Raw genomic sequence first — 24,761 nt, 5'->3', positions numbered from 1 at the left:
TTCTGTATTAACAGATGGATCTCTTATGAATGTCATCCTCTTTTTTTTCTCTTTCTCTCTCTCTTTCTTTAAGCCTTATCGTAAAAGGAAGATCCAGAAGTGAGGTGTGCATGTATATAGGCGGGAAAGTGTTTTCATTCAATGGATGTGTTTTGAAAGACTCGTGGGATCCAACAGGTGAGCCAGGGTTCTTCTTCCATTAGGAGCGTATCAATATGGCTTTCAGGTCAAGTCGTAGTATAATACTTGAAAGGCAAATACATGATTTAGTTATTACGAACATCTCTCTCTCTCTCTCTCTTGAAAACGTAAAACGGAATATGCATTGCAATAATATAAAGAGGCGCTTTATGGATTAAGAAAAAAGAGTATGTAAGCAAAAATGATACGTAATAAAATACGATATTTGTATTTTTATAATCCGTGTGTATCAATTATGAAAACATAATGAAAGATAACTATTTGAGATTCGAATAAAGATTCGAGTAAAGATAGAAGACTGATGTAGTAAAATTAGTATAATTACGACAGAGTTTTATTGTTATATCTATTGTACGAGCAATACTGGTTACGCCTCGATACATATTAATTGACACCTGTGATCAGCGTGTGAAACAATTAATGAGGAAACGTTACGGTATATATTCAGTTAATTTATTCCGATTGTCCAGATGGTTATGCACATAATGATGAAGTAACCCATTGCAAAAGTCAATCGATAATTTCCTTTCACTTGATCGAATCATCTTTTTTTTTTTCCTTTAAAGCTAAAACTTTTATCTTTATAATTAATTTATATCTTACAAATTATCGTTAATTAATGAATCTCTTTGTAACAAATATCAACATTTTTTCCAGCTATTAAACGAATGAATTCGTAATGAAAGGAATTAAATTCACACTTCACAAACACAGACTGTGCTAAATACCTAATTATTGTTGCATGACTTCGAAACCTTCGTTTCGTGAAACGCACACTTGAAAAGAACTCTTTTAATTCTTGTTTCTCTACTACATTTCAGTATAACTTAAAATGTACCGTAACTCGGAATTTAATCGAGCACTGGAAACTCACGTTCTTCATATAGAACGCTATAAATCCTGTTCTGTAAATTTTCGAAGATAATTTTCTCCATACAATTCATTCCAAAATTGGAAAAATGAAATATTAACCACTACTTTTTTTCTTTTCTTCTCACATTCAAATCTCGCAGATTGTAACAAAAATTCCTTCAAATCCAAACGACGTTTCTTTTCTCCACTCGTTCCTTTCAATTCTGTTGTCAAAAAAAGAGACAATGGAAAAAACCCTTAAACCCTTCACACAGTGCTTGCCGCGTATTAATTCGCCATGATTTCATCATGAGAGCGGCTCGTTTCACACCGACGTGTACCCGATTTGCATGCGTAACCGACAATTTCACTCGATTTCCATACCACCATAATCGCGAGATCCATCTAAATGGAAAAATCTGTGCTGATGCGGAAACGTGTTCGATCGAGAGTTTGCTCAAAGGAGAAAAAAAGAAAAAAGAAAAAACGGTGTTCATTCACGATTACAACGATGAAAGGTGACGGGAAAACGAGAGGAAAATGGATCGCGCAACTCGGCCGCATAGCGCTCGAGTTTCTTGCGACTTAATGAAGCCTTGTGTTGCCTATTTCTATTATCGATGTATCGAGCGAATATAGCCTCTTGCAGTTCGGTTTGACTCCTTTCGAAACCGCGAACGGGTTCCATTGAACGTGTGCCGACTCGAGTTCTCTCTGTTTCGGGCCCTCGTTCGCGTTTAGATTGTGTACGTGATAGAAACGAGAAAGAGAAATTCTTGAAATCATTTCGAAGGATTGTTTTTATGCATTTCGTGTGGAATAAAATTTCTGAAAATCGATGTTATTTTGTTAAATTGATGGACGAATTGTGTTCGAAGTGTTTTATATGTTAAATGTAATCTCGTTGTGCGATTGAAATCGGGTTATTGTTCAAATATTGACAATTCAATTTATATTGATTAAATTTTTTTTGATAAATAATATCACGTGTAATTTCGTTACGAAACGAAGCCTAAAGCTCGTTTCGTTTTCACATCACGAAAAATTCGAGCGCGGAGACACCGATTGTGAGAGAGACTTTATAGAGAAAGCTTCACGCGTCCGTGAATGGAAATTTTTGAAAGTCAATATTATCGTTTATTGCAAAAATTAAATATATTCAACTACTGTTTCGATCGATTGCAATCTCACAAATAACGAAATAACAAAATTCTACTATTCAATTAGAAACTTATTAAAAATTAATTTAAAAAAACTATCTAAATACCGGAAACAAAACCTGGATATATCAAATTCCCAATATTAACCGCATATCTCCATACTTTCAGAAAAACCCATCTACACCTCCAACCAGCCCAAACCACAACCACAACCTTGTCCCCAAAATTCCATCCACGACGTGAAAATCCTCTTTCATCTGTGCGAACAAATTCCATCCGAACAACAAATTCTCCATCCACGAAAAACGAAGCTTGTTTATATATGCTTTGAATAAACCCAACCTGGCCATGGAATCAACAGGTACACAGCCTCGGGATCGAGATACATGTAACGGTATACGCGTTATTCCAGCGCGCATCGAGCTGCGCCATAGAGAAGTCTTATGCACCGGCGATATAAAAGCGAGGCGATCCACGATACCATTGTACCTATAACTATAAATACAAGCTTGCAGAAAAATTCAAACCTTGGCGATCTGGAAGAGGGCCTGCCTCCTCGGCCTTTGCTCCTGCTTCATCCTCCTTCTTCCTCACCACCAGCACAGGCGCGACCCGCTCTTTCCTCGAACCACGGCGTTTCGCGACTTCTCCTTCACCGTCCAACAATTCCTCGAGATCATCCACGATCGATTTTCAACGGGCTGATTTCAAAGGTAACACTGCTCATGATTCAGCCTTTTCCTTTCCTTCCTTTTCTTTCCTTCTTTCTTTCTTTCTTTCTTTTTTTTAACCAACAACACGAGCGCACAAAATGACACACGAGGGTTGCGCGCAAAGCAACAAGTACTCTCTTAGCCGGGCGTCGATGCAACAATGCCCGGATAGGGCTGGGACCGGTCCGCGCCGACACCAGCGCCCGTGGGACTCCTGCGGACAGGTTGGGAAACGAAACGAGCACAACTGCGAGCGGAGCCGCGTATATACGTGCTATAGTACCGATTCTTATACGAGCTATAGTACGCGCCGTAGTACGCTATATTGTGCACGCTTGTGGACGGGGATTGGAGATTCAGGGACGCAGTCGTTCGTATCCGTCGAGGTATTGTGTCGCGAGGATTCTTGTTTAATTTAAAAAATTGTTTAAATTATTGTGGTTGAGGTTTTTCAGGATTTCTTAGGATCCATGTATTTGGCGAGGATGGTGGAAGATTGGTTTTCGTTCGAATGGGATTGGGGACAATAATTTTTTGGGATAGGAATATAATTTCACGAGCTATAAATGGAATGGAAAGGTGTTTATACTTTTCTTCTTTTTTATATCCAGAATATGCAAAGAATTAATTTGGTAATTCAAAGTGAAAGGAAATATTAAGTAAGATTTTTTAAACGCGTATTAATTGTTCTTTTCCTTTTTTTAGATGGCAGATAAAATTGAAATAAATTGTACTTTAAAGGAATCTCCATATTTCAATTAACAAATTAATAAAAATGTCATTTATTAATTTATTAGCTGTATCAATTTAACATCGAGTATGCATTAACAAAATAAAAAATGGAGAATCGAGGATTCGAAATCGAAAATCTTAAATAAAATCCCACGAGAGAGGGATCTTCACAAAAATATCCTCGGATACGTCCCTGCTGTTTACTACAGTACACACACGGCGCGGCCATTTTTACTACGAGGGCCGCAGCGTGGGTGAGAGGCCCGGGGTCAGTTGTGACGCGACGTGGAGGGGAGAGAGGAGAGAGAGAGGGGTGGGGAGAGTCGGGTTTTCGAGCAAGCGGAAAGGGGAAGTGGGCACGGAAGAGGCCCAGCATTGTGGTGGGGGAATAAGGGGACACCGATGAACGTATAGCGACGCGAAGTTGGTCAGAGGGGATGACAAAGGGGCAGAGGAGAGGGAGGAGAGGCCATCACGACACTGACAGCGTTTTACGTTACGCTACGATGCTACGAGATTGTTACGCAATTTGATTCGGGAAAGGATGAGTAATTTTGGGAACTCTTCCTCCATCCTTCCCCCATCCCTTCCTCCCCTTCCTTCCCTTCCTTCCTCCCCCTGTGCCGATCTCTATCTACGGCCAATTTTTACGTTTAGCGTTCCGGGGCAATTTACGCGGGGACCCTTTTAACGTGTGCCCCCCTTTGCGGGCGTGTGAATCGAGCAGACTTTGTGCAACCGTGTTTCATCGTTTCTCGTGTTGGTTGGCGACGCATTGTCGGTCAATGGACACGTACTATTCGCGTACGTGTGACCGCATTAATATTAATCGGACATGAGCCTCGTTTGGAGCGTCTCGCCGTCAATGAAAATCGATTTTGTACGTTACGTCTTTGCGATGTTTATAAAAATTTATAGTCATGATTCTGGATTGATTCATCATGATTTTTGTCGTTAATTTATTTCGATGTAATATCGAATTGTTATATAGGAAGGAGTAAGTATTAAGACAATTTTCAAAGATAGCGTTATAAAAGTATGTTGTCTTTTTTTAAAATTTCTCCACTTTAATTTATAAAGTAAAATCGTAATTTGTTCGAATGTTTATAGAAAGAGTGATGAGTAAATATTCATTCCTTCGCGAGAAAGAATTGTAATTTTAACCAATTGGCATGAAGTTTGTAAAAAAGAAAATATCATACTCGAAACGTTTGTTCATAAAGTTCAAAAAAAAAAAAAGAGGCAAATTTGCGTCGAAACGTTTCCATTCGTTCGTAACATGCGTTTCACCAGTAAGAATAACAATTATCCTCCACCATACGATATGTACAAGTCCATATGGCGAATCGATAAACGGCAGCAAATTTTTTTAAACAACTGGTACAATGGAAAGAAAGGTCTAAGAATTATTACATCGCTCTGTTCTTATAATGGAAAACATTTCACTCTTGCAGAATCGTAAATCTTTTCTCGCGTAAACTGTGACACGTGTTGAGTGAAAGAAAAATATAAGCGTTTTTTTTCTTTCTTTTTTTTTTTTTTTTTTTTTTTTTTTTTTTTNTTTTTTTTTTTTTTTTTTTTTTTTTTTTTTTTTTTTTCTAAAGACAACTGTAATGATCGAAGAAATTATTCATGAATTACGATCGATAAAACGCGAGAAACTTTGAGAGTTCAGCAGAGAATGGAGTCGATTCGTTTTTAAGCAAGTTCCAACTGGAAATACGAAACAGAATTGATTTAGACGACGCCTCCGCAACCGGTCTTTATATTTGCATGGCGCCATGCTTGGATTCTTGAAGTAAATTAGTTTTCAAATGAAACAGAAAATCGTAAGAAATTATATTTTAAATTTGGAAATTAAAAAAAGAGAAAGGAATCTTTCGATTGTTAATTATATAAAATTATTAATTAATAGAATATATAATGTTTGAAATAAAAATTAAAATTTGGAGAAATTCGTGAATTTAAAACGATTCTTTATAGTACAAGTTAAACAACCATTGTGAAAGGTTTAAAAAAAAAAAAAACGTTACCAATAAAGGTTCGAATAATGAACGAGCAGAAAAATCTCGTACAAATTCTACTTTAATTTAATAGTCCTCAATGTTATAAAGTACCGTATAAAGTAATATATGAAATTGGAGATAATTGGAGATAATTGGAACTGCTTCTTATTTGGCGAAGTGAATGGATCACTTAACACACAAATATCATTTGCTCTCTCAAACACGTTCACACGAACGTAAAAATAGCAAAATTACCATCAAAAAGAAAAGTTCCAAATTTTCTTAAAAATCCATAGTATAAAAATGAGAAGATTCTTTTTCCAGTAAAAATCTTAAGTTTTATTGAAATGTGAGCACAATTCAAGTAATACGTCTCGAGTGCTCTAAACCCAAAGATCTTAGGTCAATTAGGAAGCGATATTCCCAAGCAAGTAAAGAAACACCATTTTCTTCAAAGATCCGGCGGTGTTTGAGGATTTCCAGACGCCGCTTCTCTGGACCAAACAACAATGAAAGACTTTCTTTCTTTGAGAGTAAAATGAGAAGCGATAACAAAGAGGCTGTTGGTCTCACGGCCATGCACTAGCCTCTCCTCTCTTTACCCTCTTTAGGATACTTTGCAGACCTCCTACGCGGACAATTGTCTTAAGTATTCGAAGGTCCTCTCGATGCTTCTTTTCCCCATCCTTCGTTTGGGATAACACTGTTCTGCTCTTCGTCACTTCAGGTTCCACGTAAAATACAAAAAAAGAAGATTTTTGGTGATTGGGTGGAATGAAAGGTTTCGTCGAAAATGTTCAAAAATGGAAGGATAAATTTTATTTCTTCGACGGAAATAAATTTATAATTTCTTGAAATCGGTGTTCGTCGTGTTACACCGAGTTAGCCGCATCGAGAGTGTTGATCTTTTCAACAGAAAATCAACGTGGGCGGCAAATGCAACAGCGACAGCCATTGTTCGAGTTGCACGAATAGTTCGAAGCTGCGAATGATGAACCGGTTACAATGTCTTGCTTGAGAAAGTAATTGAAACCTGCGTGCTTGCGATCTTTATTCGCGCAACTCATTATCCTACTTCTAACTACGACACACCTTGGGATTCTTTGCGAATATGGAAGTATGCATCAGGTAATTACGAGGTCTTGACGTGAAGAAGAAAGATACAAGGATTTTATGGATCGGATAGCTATAAAATTGAAGAAATTGTTTATCCCCTAATAATATTCTCAAGTCCACTTTCAAGTATTTCAAGGTTACTCTATTCTTTTATTAAAAAAATTATCGAATCTTGATTAAGAATTTTAAAATCATGAAAAGATAGAAAAATTTTGAATTGGATACTATTGATTTTTGTTGCGTTAGAAAATTATATTTTCTAGATTATTAAAATAAAAGTTAATTGTTCTCAGAGTTAGTTATATATAACAATAGTTTCTAAAAATCTTATAAATTTACAATATATTCATTATAAAGAAGAGAGGAGAGGGGAGATTCGATTCCGCGAACGTTATTCCATAATAATAGAGGAACAAGTGTGGAATAAATCTCGACTATCTATCCACGGTGTTACTATTCAATTTCGAATCAGTAACGATTTGAAACGCATATTAAGGTATGTATCGTATTGCTGACAGCACGTACGGCGTATCGTTTATTCATTAGCTCTCGGTACACACAATGGTAATATTAAAACGCGAGGCACAATGGTAAGAAGACATAACAGTACTTTCTACGATATCCCGATATACGATGCGTGAAAGAATCGTTGACGTGTGCATAAGTGTGTTGAAACAAATGAAACTTCATTTCATCGTCACGACGCGAGTTTTGAATGTGTCCTGTTGTGCCGAACGAATAGAATAAACTAATCTCTCACTATTATCATCTGTATTAATAATATATTTAAATTTTTTAAGAAGGACAGGCATTATTAAAAATTTAATCCCCCATAACTGTTGTTCAAGGTATTAATTATGTTGAAATAATACACAAATATGAATAATTTATGAATTTAGGATTTTTTTTCTGGGAATAACGGACGGAATAATACGTATTTATTGGTAAAGATAATAACTCGTGAGAGAATGTTGAATATTTAAATCTCAGAGATCGAAATCGGTTTAAAAATTATGGGATGCCATTTTCAAGATCACCGAATTTCTCGCCATTTGGTGTTTGTTCTACGCGAAGCGCAGCCGTTCGATTTTTTTTTTTTTGCCGATATTGCAGTTAAATACATGGCACGCACGTTCCAGGCAGCAATTCAACTACCTTTCGATATGCACACCCCTTGCAGGGTTTCACTAGCGCATCTGTCGCCACGCAATACCCTTCGATACTATGCAGGTGGTAAGTGCGTGTCCTTCGATTGAAATTTTTCGTCCCTTTCGTGACGTTTGAGTTTCACTTTCGTTGTAACAAACGTTTGTATCAAATTTACATAATCAAGTTCACGGTAATTTATTATATCAACGAAATAATAACGCAAAGAGGGTAGTTTCTCTAGGAAAATTCAAATTAAGAAAAATTAACAAGCTGTCGTTACATTCTTATATTTTTTGAACATTCTTTTTATATTCTATTCTCAAATATAGATATTCAAGATTAAAATATTTCTATCTCGTTATCCAACATTATAAAATTAATTTGGCATAAAGTGATTCTTTAACGAGTAATCCAAATAGGAATCAAGATGACTCAAAATCGATTCGACTTCGGGAATATTAAATTTCGAAACGAACACGTGCTGTGAGAAGAGATTGATTCCGTAGAAAATTCGGTCAGAATTTTTTTTTTTTTTTTTTTATCTCTCAAACAAAGGTGGTCGAGAACATAAAAATTTTCTCCAACCTGCAGCCCTTCAAAACGCAGGTGTCACAGAAGCTCCGTGACATTCAGCGGCGCTAATGCACTGGAAAAGGGGAACGCAGGTTCGGTGTGTTAGGCACAAAGGGAGCAGGTAAAAGTTTTTCAAGTCGGTGCAGGGGTCGGTTTTAAGCTACCTGCTTCGTTTCAAGACCACGTTCAACGTGAATCATTCCGACTTTCAGGTGTCTCTCCACCGATCTGTGACTTCTCATCTGTTGCTCCCCCTACGATCTCGTCTCGTGCGGACACCATTTACATTTAAAATAATGTCCACGTAGCACGGCAAAGCTCTCCACTTGCCTCCAGATTTCTTGACGGAACGTTGCTTGAAATTCTAATGTATATGTAAATATTTGAATTTTTCGTTTAGAAAATTTCATTCTGCACGAAAATGAAAAATTTAGAGAAATACATTCATTTCCATAAGTTATATATCATATACGTCACGTCTAAAGTGAAAATAAGATACACCATGCATTATGAATCTATATAATTTTAATATAATATAATAATAGTAATATATTACACACGAAAAATTGCAATTACGAAACGTAGCATCGATGATAATGCTCAAGTGTAACGTTCAAATTTTGCATAAATGAAATAAAATTGAGCAAGAAACTAGGGATAAGAACTAATCCAATTACAAACTAAATAGGAATCTACTGAACAAAAAAAAAGGAAAAGATATTTGTTTGATAACTCTTGAAACTACGATAAATCCTATGTACACACACACACGAACAAGATAATAATTCTAAAGGTAAAAAACGACGGTACACACGAGGAAGCTTGAAACGTGATTCGACAACTGCAAAAACCTGGAACAACGTTCCTACTTAATTTAACCTGTACAGCAACGACACCCAAAGGGTCGAAAAGTCACGGGGCACGGGCTGTGCGATGCGCATCGCATTCGGTTGGACACGTTGCATGCGAAACCCTTTCCTTTCACCGAGGATCGGTGGCCGAGGATGAGCACCGGGAATGCGTGCCTCTTACGTTGACATTTATTCCCGACTGGATGACCCCACAACACCTGCAACACGGCTGATTGACCTCTGCTCCCTCCGAGCGAGAACACAAACTATGCTACCGCGTTAAATCAAATTGTTAACCCCCAATCAATCCGTTCGCGTGTCCTTTCAAGCCTTCTGAATTATGACAATTAATTCAGCGGTGAGATCATTCGATGGTTGGATAATAGTAGTTCGTGATCGTGAGGAGATAGGAACTGATAGATCTTCGATGATTCTGTCAATCGTAATTTTGTCAAGTTGACAAATTATTTTGGATTCGAAGGATCATGATTGCGAAGTTATACTCATATGTCGTTGACATGTTGAAAGAAAAAAAGATATTAGAGATGAAAGATTAAAATTCATTAAAAAGAGAAAGTAGAAATCTGAATATACGAAATGAAATATTCTATTCGTCAAACAGAGAAAGAAAGAAAGAAAGAGAGGGAGAAGATTAAAAGGGGTTAAAGAAATGTTTCGGATCAAAGAGGAGAAATAAATTCTTCGATCAAAAAAAATGGACGAGACTCGGTTAGATCAAAGGTGCAGCGACGCAGGCCACTGACATTTCGCCTTCTTCGACAGCGCACGTGCTGTTCGCTCTCGAACAGGAAGAAGCGGTAAACCGAGCGCATTGATATTGGCTTGGCCACTGGTGAAGAGAAAAGCGCAATCGGTGCACCTGTGCTTTCGAAATTGCTTTTTTACGAAGTTCGTACCAACGAATATATTCACTGGAAAAATATATTCACTCTCACGGTGTTCATTTCAGTTTGATTACGAATCTTTAAAAATCTCGAAACGATTTTTTGAACATTGATTCATCTTGATCGAATCTTTTGACTTGTGAGATACTAATTATTGATCTTTTGAAAGATCGTGTCGTTGAAAGCATATGGAGAAATGCTCGCGATTTGTATGCATATTACTTCGAATGACGCGTTGGCAGAGGCGATTTATCAATGTTGCGACGCAGGTAGTAGCTGTCTTTGATAACGATGTTGACGATTGTGTAGATAGATTTTGTTGGATACCTTGAAATAATATTTACAGCGAAAATCTTTTTAAATCTTTGTCGATATAATGATCATTTTATTGTTCTACAAATATTTGTTGATTACACGAAATTTCTTAAAATTTATTTTAAGAAAAAATCATATTAATGCGCGTCTAATCTATAATTAAAAATTGTTTAACAACATTCATCTTCTCCAGCCATTACAACCCACCATGAACTTCACAATCATAAATTTCATAAGATCATTATGAACTTCAATTGCCTATAATATTTCATCTGCCTACCTAATCAAACAGTTGTGCAGTTGAACAGAGTAATTCCTAGTCTCATCTGTAAATTGCTCTAAACGCATTAAACTGCTGTAACTTCTCAAACGTTTCCTAAGTCGAAGAAAGAAAATCGCTATCGGTAAAATTGTTCTCCAAATCTATCTATTTATTTCTAAGACCTAACATTAATTAATTTATAATTTCATTCAACTTTTAAATATACAATTTTCAATCTCAATTTTCAAAATCATCTTACGTGTCAAATGTATCTCTGAAAAATCCTTTTCATTCCTTCCCAAACGAAACAGAGATTAAATTTTTCATACTTTTTCTTAAACAAATTCCCATCTCTAAATCATTCCGAATAAATATTTCCCTTTACAGAAAAAGGAAAACCACGATGAATTTTCCTTCATGCTCATCCTCGAATCCGACGTCGCTTGTTCGCTCGCTAATTTATATGATTGCCGTCATTGGTTGCACAATCGTGAGCGATCCTTTCACCAAGAAAACGACAGATATCTCTACTCTTACGATCTTTTCGCCATCCGAGTGGCCGTTTACCGCACGTGCGCCTCTCACTGTTCGCAAAAGAGGCAAAAAAGAAAGAAAAAAAAAAAAAAAAAAGAAAGAAAGAAACGCGCGAAACACGACGCAGAAATGACTCGGGGAGATAAATGATCGTCTTTCGTCGGGGATAAGATTCTCTATAAATAGAGCAAACCGTGGAGAAAATCGTTTTATTTGAAATCGTGGCTACGACATCAGGATCCTCTCTGTGGAGAACGTTCATTAATTATTTCCATCCTTATGCATCCGTTTGGCGGATTAAAAATGATCGTTGAATGATTTTGAATGGAAAATTAAAATTTTGCGATGGGATTAATATCATTAATCGAGTGAATTTTCTTCAATTCAAGAATAGAATATATTCTTGTTGAATTCTTGTTTTAGTTAATTCTTATATTTCCATGTATAATGAAATTAGAGCCTAAAAGATTATTTTATTATCATTATAGTTCAGAGATTGAAAATCAAAATCAAGATATATTTTAATTATTATATGCTAATATAATCCTGATGTTTCTTCATTACAAACCAGAGAGAGAGAGAGAGAGAGAGAGAGAGAGAGAGAGAGAGAGAGAGAGAGAGAGAGAGAGAGAGAGAGAGAATGAGAAGATAATCTTAAATTTTACAGTAACCAACTCCTCTCTATCATTCTATATAAAAATAATGAAAAACAGTTCGTCGTAATTCGTTATAAATCTTCAAAAATTTCCAAATCTAAAGTAAGCCTATTTTTACCTAAGGAAACCAAAACAGGTTCCTCCCAAACTGTAAACTCGGCTCCTTTCCATCTCGGACAGAAATGACCCAGCAGCGTCCAGCCTGCTTCGTCTTTCGCTTTCTTGTCCCTCTATCCGAGGCTTTCTAGCCTCTTGATCGAGGTGGTGCTCGCACGTGCGCCGCTCGTCCCAAGCAAAAGGAGGAAAAAAAGCGGAGGAAAGGGGAGGAGGTAGAAACAGAAACAGGTTTCCCCCAGACTCGATGCTGCTGGACCGACGAAAAGCGTCGAGGATACGCGCCGAGATTACCATGGGTAGACGTTGAAATATCGTGGAACGAGCCTCTGTTCTACCATCGGGTAAATAGCGTTAATTATCATCTCTTGCGTTGATGATGTAGAGCCATTTTAACGTAGATTACGGATCCATTTGTGTGATAAACACAAAATTCTGTGTTTCAAATTCAATTAATCCTGATCTTATTTTTAGTGCGTGGAATAAAAGATGGAGGTGGAGGAAAGAAGGAAGTAAATGGTATATGGATTACATTTGTATTTTAATTAATTAATTAATTCCTCTAGTAGTATTCTTGGACTCGTTTGAAGAATGGGAATTTAAAAAATTTAATATTTTAATTTTTCTCGAAGAAACTCTTTGATAATTAAATTAGATATGGATAACGAGGTAATTTGGAATATTTTTTTTTTTTTAATTTTTGAAAGCTTAGAATATATTGGAGAAATTTTATATGGATTTTAGAGTGCTAAAATGGGTTAAAGGTTTGAAATTGTTTGATTGAAGATAAAAAAAAAAAAACGAGATAGGTAATGACGTATTCTTTCTCGTTTTATATATTTAATATTGAACGAGTTTTCTTAAGAGTCATCGTTCCATGATTCATAAAGAAATGTAAGAACACTTCATCCTTGAGAGGATTTTATTACAATAAATAAAATAGGATTCTGGGTTGTTAATTAAATCCATTGCTAACTCAGAATTAATCAATCTACCCAAATTACTTAATAAACTTATTTACAGTACTTTATATGATAAATTAAACTCTCATATTAATCATATAATATAATAATATTTAATTAACAATTTCTCAAGAATATAGGTCAAAACACACCAGGATCATAAATTAAAATTACCATGAAATAATTTCTAACAACTTAAAGCAAAAATCTCTTAACATCTAATTTATATATTCAAAATATAGTATTTAAAAGATGAAACAAATCATACTATAAATTCTATATCTTCATTTACGTCCATAAAAATACCAATTTACATAAACATTCACATTTTGAAGATTCAGACAGTTTGATTTTACGTCTGGATAGAAAACACAGTTCCGATCGAGCGAGTGTACTCGTGCAAAGAAGCGGAATTTGCGCAAATGAGAAGAGATTTTGCAAGAGAGCAGACAATTTGCACTGAACATGATGATCTATGAGCAGAGAGAGAGAGAGATGGTTTCTTCGATCGAAGAAATCGAAAAAATAAGGATGATGGAAACGAAGATTTGAGAAATTTTAAAGGAGGAATATTAAAAAAATGTAAAATAATAGAGAACGCATATATTATCGTGGAAGGAACCTGAGAATTGAGAATTTATTTTAATTTGAATTTTTAAACCTTTTATGATTTATATAAAGATTGCACAATTATGTTGGATTATAAATATTTTGAATGCAAATCATTTGATTATTTCTAAAGTCTGGATAGCAATGAAATGATACAAATATGTTGATTGAAGAGATATGTTGATTGCGACCAGATTCCATCTTTTAATTCTTTTAGATCAGAGCGTTGATCTGGAAACGAGTTTATAGGAATAACATACTCATACTTTCAATTATCGACCTTTAATGAGATATTTCTTAACCAGAAAACTGTTTTCTAGGAGAAAACAAAGGAGGAATGCTGGAAAAACATGCCCTCATTATTACATGATTTCCAAGTCGTGGTTAAGATTAATCGTAAGTGTTAAATAAGAAAGAAATTTTTAATAATCAAGAACGAAATTTCTCATTATTTTCCAACAAACTCTAAACAAACGCTTAACTTCTTGCCATACCTAATCTACAACGCTTAACTTGAAACAGGTTAATATAAAATACAAAAGTCGATGAACTTGAAACTTTAATCTTCGTACCAAGAATTAATAATAACCTATGCATAATTTGTTCGTAGGATCCATCCAATTCGATATTCCAACAACCACGTACAATTAAACCATTCACTAAAAAAAAAGAAAAAGAAAAAAGAAAGCCAATTAATCGCATACATCCCATGGAACAAAACACGAATAAGAAAATCCTCTCTAGAGGAGATACGTATCCACGAAAGTCGTAAGGAGGTTGTCCCTGATCGTAGCCGAGGAAACCCGTTGCCGCGTTGTTTTCGTAGCCCGCAGGAGGCCATGGAACCCGAGAAAAATCGGGAACCGAGGGGAGTGGAGGACGAGGAGAGAGGGGGAATAGGTTGGAGGAAGATCGTAGAACCGGTTCTCCAAGGAGCACGGTGACCACCACGTTGCCAGAAGGGGGAACGACGGTGTGTAGCCGAGCTAAAGGAGGCTAGCGTGGCCTGTTACGAGAGAGAAAACCGGTTTCACGATACAAACTGGAGTAAAAGTGTGCTGCATACGCGCCGATGTGTACCGCGTGCTTCCATGTTTATGACGCGACCGGTGTTGATACGAAGCCAGAAATTGATAGACGCGATGGATACAGGATCGTGGGGGTGGAGCTTGAGAGGAGAGATTGAACTGGAAAGAGATTCGGGTACAGTTTGATAAGGTATATATATATACGGTGGAATTGTAAGTAGGTTTGAAGATGCGAAGATGGTAGAAATGATTGTGGAGAACACGAATGCGAATGACAATTGGATGTGTGGATGTGATGGCGTGTTTGATAGAATAGGAATAGAGAAAGTCGATGAGATGATATTGGATAGAGGTATTGTTTTGGTATTGGATGTTGGTTTGTTTAATTTCAATTGTTGGATATTTATTAATTTTTTCAGGAACATTTGTGTTCTGAAATATTTTGTTATTTAAAAACAGAAAGGTATTTTATATATAAATTTAATTTATGAATTGCATAAACTTTCTTTCGAATGAAGCAGCTATCGATAATTTGCGTAGGCTGAAATCTATATGTGATACATCCTTCGAAACGGGATTATATATCGTAAGATTTTACTTTTACTTTAGAAACAATGAAAGTAATTCTTTGTTGCCTAGATTAAGGAAACTATGTTTCTGTTAAGTATACTGTTTAGACATAACGTGTCTAACACAATTATTACTTCTGAAGCTCTGAACTATCATTATTCGTTTCTTCAACACGCATTAGAATATCTTCACTTATTTCATTCTAGTTCCTTCAACGAAAGTAGTAGCTATACAAGAAAAAAAAATAATAAAGAAAAGAAATATATTTACACACTTTCAATTTGCAAAATTGATTAAAACTTACTTTTAACTGAGGAAAAAATATTATTATCTAATTTATTTTCGCAATAACGAAGCTTGCATACGTCAGTAGCGAAAATAAGTCGGAATGATCTCATGCCTACGCGACATCTCGGTTTTGCTTAGCGTTGCAACTTCTTGGAGAAGAAATAGATAAAAAAAAAAAAAAAAAGGAATATAAAACGATTATTAAAAGCAAGCAGCAAGGGAGGGAGAAATATTTCCATTGGTGCCGCGATTTTTTGAATGCTCCTGGAGATTTCAATGCCGCGAATTATGGCGGGAAGCGATGCGATGCCGCCATGTTGGAACCTCTCCACGAGATCTCGATTCTCCCTGCGAGCGTCCCTTTTCCTGGAAGATATGTAACTCGAATACCTACGATCTTTAAGCCAGTACCACGAATCGTTGAACTGCATTGTAAAAACAATCGTAAATATACGCAATGGAAAATGTTTTTCTCTGGAAAAGATGGAAACGATCAATCGTGAGGAATTGTTCTGTTTACTTGTTACGTTTCTTAATGATGTAATATCTTTTCGATGGATGAATTTTAGAGGTTTAGTTCTTGTTAATTCTTCTTTAAAAGAAATTTAAAAGAAAGAACAAGAACAATTTCTTAAATATTCTTCGAATCGAACAATCCTATTACAATCTTCAATTTCATTCTCACCTAATCCAATTATTTTTATATCATTATTGTTTCCAACGAACGCATCATTAATTACAAACAATTTAATTCCCCAATTCAAATTTTTCAACATTATTCAACGATCTTTCGTAACATAATTCTCCCTCATCCGATCAGCTGACTCACCAGCCACCTCGCTTCGCACAATTTCTCCCTTCCTTTCCCTGTCTTTCTCTTTAAAAAAAATAAAAAATAAAACAAAACAATCCATCAAGCTACAATTAAATCTGAAAAGATATTCGAAAGATGTCGAAGAGAAGGAAGAAGAAGAAGTTGGTGGGAAGCGTGGAAACCAGTAGCATCGTAGCCCTTTGTTCTTTCGACTCGGCTCGAAAGCCGAGGTCAAGCGAAACGCAAGCGTGCGGTCCATGGTCGCGGCAGAAAACCAGTTCCCATTAAAAAGGCTTTCAGTGGCGCCTTCCCGCGGTGTTTCCCCGAGACTGGCGCAGGATCGACGACGCCGTTCTCCTCAGGCTTAGCCAGGATATTGACCCGCCGATGCCATCTTGGATCACGTTGGTTTACGTGATCGTAGTACTACTCACAGCTGGCACCTACGTGCCTCTTTTCCCGCCACTCTCGCGATAGCTTTCGAAATGGGCAACAGTTTCGATCGATGCTATTCACCTTGACTCGCGATGTGCTTTGATTAATTCGATTCCATTTTCTTATGAAAGATAAGAAAAAAGAACGATTACTTTCCATCTTGCGATCGGAGATTTTTTTTTTTTTGGGAGTAGCATTTGTATTTTTTATTGTTGTGATTGTCGGATTGTCGAATTGAATTATTCAAATTTTTTCCAATGTTCCAGATTCCAGATGATTTTTTTGATATTTCGAAAGAATTTTCAGTTATTTAATTATATTTTTACTTTATTATCAGATCATTATTCCCATCAAACTTTTTGTTTCCAATATTTGTATCCCAATCGTGAATAAATAAGGAGAACTAGAGTAACAAAGTATTATCTTTTAGATTTTTTTATCCATGAATGATCGAAAGATTGGTTGCAAAATAGGATGATTACAACAGTGTAAGTAAGTAGAAAAACAAAGGAATATTAAACGGCCACTGAAAAATACAATCGCTCGTTTATCGGGATGATTTATGATCCGCCGCGTATTGTTTACGCGTGCGGGGTGTGGACTCGTGCGTGCGTAGGCGTAAATCAGCATCGGCATTCCCTCTTCATTATTCCTAGATCGCGTCGAGCATCCCAACAATAGAAAATACGTATCTCCGTCGATGTATCTACCGATTGTCATACCGGTTTTCGATTCAGAAATTCAATTTTTTTCTTTTTCTTTTCTTTTTTTTTTTTTCCACCAAATAATGGAAGGAAATGGTAATTGCAAAGAAGCTTGTAACGTAACGCGGTTGATGATAGTGAGAAAATTACGAATTATGAGGTGCATGAATTATTAATGTCGCGCGTTGTATTGCTTCTGTTCTGTAACATTAAGTAGATTTATCTTCGTAGTTCGTTTATCAACTTATTAAATCCCAATATATGAAAAATCTTGTCCCTTTGAAATAAACTGAGAGAAAAAATGAGAGGAGATTAATAAATATGGAAACAAATTGATACGGAAGCAGTTTGATGCAGAGAAATTATCTCAATATTATACTTATTTTATATATATTTATTTTTTTATCAATAATTGATTCGGATAAAAATTAAAAAAAATTAAAAATTATGATTCATATTGTAAAATTTTATTCAAAAAATCGTATTATTGATAATGAAAGGTATTTTATATATTTTATATAAGAAAGAATCAAATAAACTTTGAAGAAAATTTTATTGAGATCAGCACGTACGTTGCTGACATCTCTATTTATGAATGTAATACAATATTATCGAAGTTGAGACGGTTATTCAACAGCAGTGAAAGGAAAGGCGCCTGAAAAATTCACCGCAGCTCGTACGCGTATGCAGCTTGCATTGCTACAGGCGCGCTTGCATTCGATGCACTCGTGATTGTACATACAAATATGACCACTTCCTTGTCGATTAAGATGCTATGATGCTTTGCAATTTGTTCTTCGATCCGTTTCGATTATAAGTTGCACTTTTCGAGATAAAAATAATCTATTTTAAGATAATTTAAATTTTTCACGTATTCACATTATTGATTTTCTCATTATTTGTTGCCGTATATAAATTGTATTTTTTTTTTCTTTCTTCTTTTCTAGTAATAATGTATGCCAACCTACGGATTCAAGATGTATGCATTGAACATATTAATCATTTGGAAGGGGGAATGCTTTAACTCTGGAATACAAATGCTATACAATATTTTAAAAAAAATTTATTATATAGTATAATTCTTACTTTCACTTTTATCGAATTATCATTTATTAATTATATTTTTTGCAAGAAATTGAAACTTGAAAATTGCAAAAACTTTTTTCTTGAAAGAATTTATTTAACGTTTAGAATTTTTTCAAGTTGCAATTAGATCATCATCGAGATTTAATTAAATAGGATAGTGATCGGCAAGCTTTAATTTATGCTTCCTTTGTTTTTCAATTGGTTAATTAGAAGTTGCTTAACTGTATTTCATTTGAGATCACCTGATTTAAAAGTATACGTGAATGAGCGAAATCTCTCCTCCATCGAATCGAATCGAATGTACCCTCTAGCAACGATTACAAAACCTCGTGTTCAACACCTGTCGCAACTCCATCGAACGTTTAACTCTTCCGCTTTCTTTCCTACGGTTTCATTTAACCTACTTATTTCATTCATACACGCATTTTTAACATTTCAAATAACGATAATAATAATATACTTGTTTCGATAATTTAACATTCATTACAACAAATAATTGTAGAAATTTCATCTTTCTACAATTCTTTCCACCAAATTTTTACATTCGTGTATAAAATATCTTTGCTTACACAGATTAATCAGAAATAATACCCCCATTAAATTTAAAATTTAAATTAAAATCTAATCTAAAAATCTATGAATACGATACCAAAAAAATAACTACAAGCTCGTGTTACAAGCATTTAGAAGCCTTTAAAAAATTATATAAATAGTTCGAGTAATACCAATCTCGAAAAGGAAGGCCATTCAGTCTCCATAACCTTTCAACGCTCGATGAAACACACCTGAATTAATTCGTCGCGCTTCCGATAGATATGCACGTAGTGTATAACTTTTCACGGGCCATTGCTCGCGGAATCCTCGATTCCTAGAGGGGTGTGTTCTCACGGGGTGGTGCGCGCTCGATCACTGGAAAAGACAAAGGCGTAAAAATCGACTCGAACGCTGTGGCCACCATCGGAAATCCTTTATGTCTGCTTTAGAGAGAAAGAGCCGAAGGAAAGTATAACTCTTCAAGCATAACGTTCAATTGTTCATTTTCGAAGAAGGAGGTCTTCAAGGTCTTCTTTTATCCCCAATTAAATTCAAATTATTATTATTAGATCTGTCAAATGAAAGTGACGGATAGAATATATATTTCTTTTGGGAACTAGTAAATTTATGAAAAGTTATCGAAATAGATAAAATTTAAAATTAAATTTAATTTAAAATTTCCACCCGACCAATTGTCCGAGCAATAACAAAAAGTCAAGTTTTTTTACCCTCCTTCTTTTTTATCCGATGAAGGAAAGAAAATTATCGTGACCTCCAAGCGTGGTGAACGTCGGCCATGTGAACCTACGAAGTAGAAGCTGTTCCGGTGGCGGCTTCCGGTTCAACCCGTACCCTCCTCCGCTTTTCGCCCCTTTCGCGTCTTCCCATTCAGCCGACATCGTTCCTATCTTGCGGCCACTTTACTATACTATTGCTCGCCACGTGGTCACGCTCTCTGAACCACGTGGGACCAGTGGGTCCGTGTGTTTATTCGTGATATTCGTGATTGCCTCCTCCTCTTTATTCGATCTAATGCTTCATTTTGTTTCGTTTAGCGTTTCGAAACCAAGAAGAAATACGCGAATTTATGTAAATTTTTTTGTAAAATTGTATTTATGGAATATGTTAAGATTTATAAGTTGATTATTATTTTATTATTGTCGATTTAAATATTGAATTTGTATTAGGTAATAACTTTGATCATTTGTTAATCATGTCAATCAAGACTTTCATTTTTCGTTTATCTAAATGTCGGATCTTTTTGCGTGAAAAAAATTGAAAACGTGCCTCGTTTTTTTTTTTTTTTTCATTCATCACGGTTATCGTTGAAACAGATAGGCAGGAGTTCTTGAGAACTTTTTGTGTACGTCTGGCGTGTAAATAGTAAAGTTTTAGCATAGATAAATTTGTTTACTACGAGCCGGGGTTGTTGAACAACGTGAGATCTGGCGCTTATGTATACGCTATGCAACATATTAACATAATCTGGAGAGGCTATGATTATCCTCGCTTTTTCCCCTCTATTTAATTATCATTTAATTGTTCAGATGCTCTACTTACGATCAAACGATCGCGACTGCAATTTACACGATTCTCTAATTCTCGAGTTCAACGATTGTTATTCAAGCGTTATTTCAAAGAAAAGAATTTTTAATTTCGATAAATGTTAATTTTTATTTATATATCTCGATTTATAGCTTATATATAATTAATTAGCTTATATATATCGTTTCAAAAATTTCAATTTTTCAGTAATGTTGGAGACATTATAACAATACTTATGATTTTATATTAATATTCACGTTAAATACATACGTCAAAAATCTCCAACATATCTCAACAATTCAAGCCTTTGATTAATTTTCAAATAGAGTAAAGTTTAAAATAGTTTAGAATTCGATGTAGGTTGCTTAATGTTTCATAATGTTTCATAATGTTTAATTTTAGAATATAATTTATCATTTGAACCTTAACACCATTATCAATTAAATATCTTTCTATCCAATGTTACTTCCATTAAAAATGCATTGCCCAAGATCTATTCTCAATCTAGCTCCTGTCACTTCGCGAAAGCGTTAGCGTGTCACCCCTTTTACGACTATAGATCCATATATAGACTCCATAGACTGTGCACCGTGACCTAAGAACCCATATATGCAACCAAACCCGTTTATTATATATATTATATATTTTCTCCCATTCTTAAATACGAAGCAAGAAGTAATTTGCACGATTAATCAGAATTATTTCCATCATAACGATGACACAAAATGACTTCGATAAAATCATCTCCACTTTCACCTAACTTTCAAAACCATCTTCAAAAATTATGAGAACATTCCTCCAGAATCATAAAGCATCGAAACATTTTAAATTCTAAAACCTACGAGTACCTTTACAAATGCAGAATTCCACAAAATCATTAAAAACCTTATTGGAGACGAAAAGATAGATTATAGAGATCACCCAACTTTCAAAACCATCTTCAAAAATTATGAGAACATTCCTCCAGAATCATAGAGCATCGAAACATTTTAAATTCTAAAATCTACGAATACAGAATTCCACAAAACCATTAAAAACCTTATTGGAGACGAAAAGATAGATCATAGAGATCATCCAACTTTCAAAACCATCTTCAAAAATTATGAGAACATTTTTCCAGAATCATAGAGCATCGAAACATTTTAAATTCTAAAATCTACGAATACAGAAATACAGAAATACAGAATTCCACAAAACCATTAAAAACCTTATTGGAGACGAAAAGATAGATCATAGAGATCTTTTAAATATTAAGAAAAATATTATTGCAATTCTGAAAGGGTTAAACGAGGTTAAATTCGCACAAAAGCGAATTAATCTCTCACCGGAGAGCGTGACATCGCGTTTTTCGCGATCTCACCGTCTCTAACAGCACAAACATATCGCGGAAACGTGCGAATTGAAAAACACAAAAGCCGAGCGAGATCCTGTCGCTTCTTACCCTCGAATCGTACGTTTAACGAACGTATTCTATACCACATGTACGATATTGCGATCGAAGATCGACCCAGAGGCGCCAGACTTCTTCGAGACGCCGACTCCCACGTGACGCAGCTACCGTGTCCGTGGCAGGGGCTCGTTATTCTTGGCCGCGATTAATTTATAATCGCGTGTTTCCACACGTGAGCGACCGGTATGAGAAACAACAGGCCGTAGTTTCGGTCGTGAAACCCCAGGCTAGAAATGAACTTTCCGCGTTTTGCATGAATCGGTACCCCCGCCCCCGCCGCCTAATTGCGATTTAATTTCACCGTTGATGGGCTTAAACTGGGTCCCCTAGCCTCGTACCACCGCCTTTGCTAATTGGAAACATCGTTTGCCAGAGTGCTTGCAAAGCGTATGAAATGGTTTTGCGTGGGACGATGCTCGACGATTATGGTTGCTCGAATGGCTCTTAAGTTAGGACTGAGTAATAAGATTTATTTCGAGATGTAATTGAAGATCCCTCGAGTTTCTTTTTTTTTTTTTTTTTGTTTCAAAAATTAGATATTTGCGAAATAACTTGAATGTTGAACGTAACGAGTAAGAATAAGAAGAGACTATTGTTTGAAATTTGGTTTCGATTGAAAAAGCTATTCGATGCAAAAATCTATCTCTCGACTATTTATCTTTTTCTTCTTCTTATTTTGAAGGTAAACGGAAGGAAAACAATGACAAGTCCATTTTTACGATCCCTTTGGATTCACTTTAATTTCATTCTTCGTTCGAAACGACGATACAAAAATACACAAATACACAATGAAATTCTTCATCGTCACGTCGAAAATTGATCTAATTTTCAACGACGAACAACGCTCGTCGTTAACAACGATAAGACGGGGAAGATTTGCTTACGAAATGGTCGAAATTGGCGACGAGATACGTGGCGTCGCGTCTCGGCCGTGAGAGCTCGAACGAAACGAAATTACAACGATGATTACTCCGTCAGCCTGTTAATTCGCCCGGTAAAGGATTCTCTCAGCCCCGGCTCTTTCCCACGAAACAGAAACATTAAACACAGTGGTGTGTCTCACTTTGTGTTCGTGTCGATTGTGCGTTTTCTGCACGCCCACGTTTGCGAACAGATCGCGCTCTATCCGCGAGAGAAGGCCGAGAACATTTCGACCTTCCGTTCCGCGCTTTTATTTTCTTTATCTCGCGATAATGAGAGACGTCCGCGGGGGAGGGTCTTTCTTCGAGTTTTCGAGTAAAACAAAGAAGATGCGCAGGGGAAATATATGCAACGAGATCGAGGAAAAAAAGGTTTTAACGATTTCGAGAAACTCCTCTTCGTTTGAGGAGGACGGTTTGTATTGTATTGTAAATGGACGATCGCGCCTTCCTATTCTCACGCGTGGTTTCGAGAAGTAATTTTTTTTGAAAAATTCGAAGAAGTTCATCGCATCGCTTAGGTTTCTTATTAGCGTGAGATAAGCTAGCTCTTTGAAATTCATTTACGATATTTTGTATCGTGGTTGGAATGACACGATGAGGTGGAGTGGTTAATTAGGGTCACGTGATTAACTCGGAAATGGAAAAGTGGGTGGAGAAGCGAAGCTAATTAAATATTGAGAATGAAGATACGACATGTTCCAATTATTGGATATCGATTTATTCTCGATGAGAAAAGTCATCGTATCATCACACATGTAATCAAACTTTACTCGATTTCTTCTGTAAAATCAGTAAGTAATCGATGTTACGTGTTCCAATATTTCCAACTCTCTGCAAAACTAAATCTTAAAAAAAAGAAATCCACAGTTGAAGCGGGGCTTCCTAGATAGATCTCGGTAACAATTACTCGAAATCTTCTCGGAAGATCGGGGGAGGGAGGGATGATGGAGGAAAAACGAAAATCTCCGCGTCAGAGCGGAACTCGGTGGATATTACAGATGTCTGTTCGATGTTTTCCGGCCGCGAAACGTGCCACGGTTAATGACAATGGTTTGGATCGTTCTTCTGCCAGTTAGCTCGTGCCAACGATCCCTCGTTCGCCGTTTCTGGCCGAGGGACGCCGATTTTTTAGCACCGTCCATGCTCGTAAACCGCTGAGATAATGGCACGGTGTCCAGCCGTTTCTTCGTAGGATCCGTTTAATTCGAAAGTTCCTCCGTTCGTTTCACGGCCGTTTCTTCTCCCCAAACGTTTTTCAACCTATTCCGGACGCCATTCTTGCAAATTCTCGAGGAATATCCGTGTGAGATTCGCTGTACGCGAAAGACAAATTCGTTCGTCTCGCAGAGGGATACCTCGACAGGGATGAGTTTGAGATTCATTCTCGATGGAACGACTTTTCTTGGTAAGAGTTGAAAAATTTTCAGATTTTTTAAGGGATGATTCTGTACGTTTTTTTTTAGATCAACTCGCTTTGGCGAACGTAAAAAATTGTATTATCTACTCGTTATAAAATTAAAACAATAAGAAGATTGAGAAATATTTTGTATTAAAATTGTCTAATTATTCCCTGTTATTATATATAATGTAACGAAAGTACACGTTATACTCATAATACAGGGGAACTCGATTTCAAGAGGGTTCGTTATCTTCTGATACCCTTATAAACGCATC

The 24,761-nt window shown here is 36.0% G+C and overlaps 1 protein-coding gene across 5 annotated transcripts in view; it reads right to left on the bottom strand.

The window, feature by feature from the left end:
• Nucleotides 1-24,761, bottom strand: part of LOC122720081 (mediator of RNA polymerase II transcription subunit 12) — a 92,159-nt gene that overhangs the window by 27,954 nt on the left and 39,444 nt on the right. The window contains exon 1 of one of the 5 annotated variants that reach the window (XM_043946543.1): nucleotides 2,741-3,019. The exons of the other annotated variants lie outside the window; for them this stretch is intronic. Within the exon in view, the coding sequence (XP_043802478.1) occupies nucleotides 2,741-2,791 (51 nt within the window). The 5' untranslated portion in view covers nucleotides 2,792-3,019. Of the gene's footprint in view, nucleotides 1-2,740; nucleotides 3,020-24,761 lie in introns of those variants that run through there. 5 annotated transcript variants of the gene reach the window in all.

The sequence above is a fragment of the Apis laboriosa genome, unplaced genomic scaffold (genome assembly GCF_014066325.1).
Source record: "Apis laboriosa isolate Shangri-la unplaced genomic scaffold, ASM1406632v1 scaffold9_cov152, whole genome shotgun sequence".
NCBI lineage: Eukaryota > Metazoa > Arthropoda > Insecta > Hymenoptera > Apidae > Apis > Apis laboriosa.
Note: the sequence above shows the minus strand (reverse complement) of the source record. Positions and strands in the feature narration are given on the sequence as shown.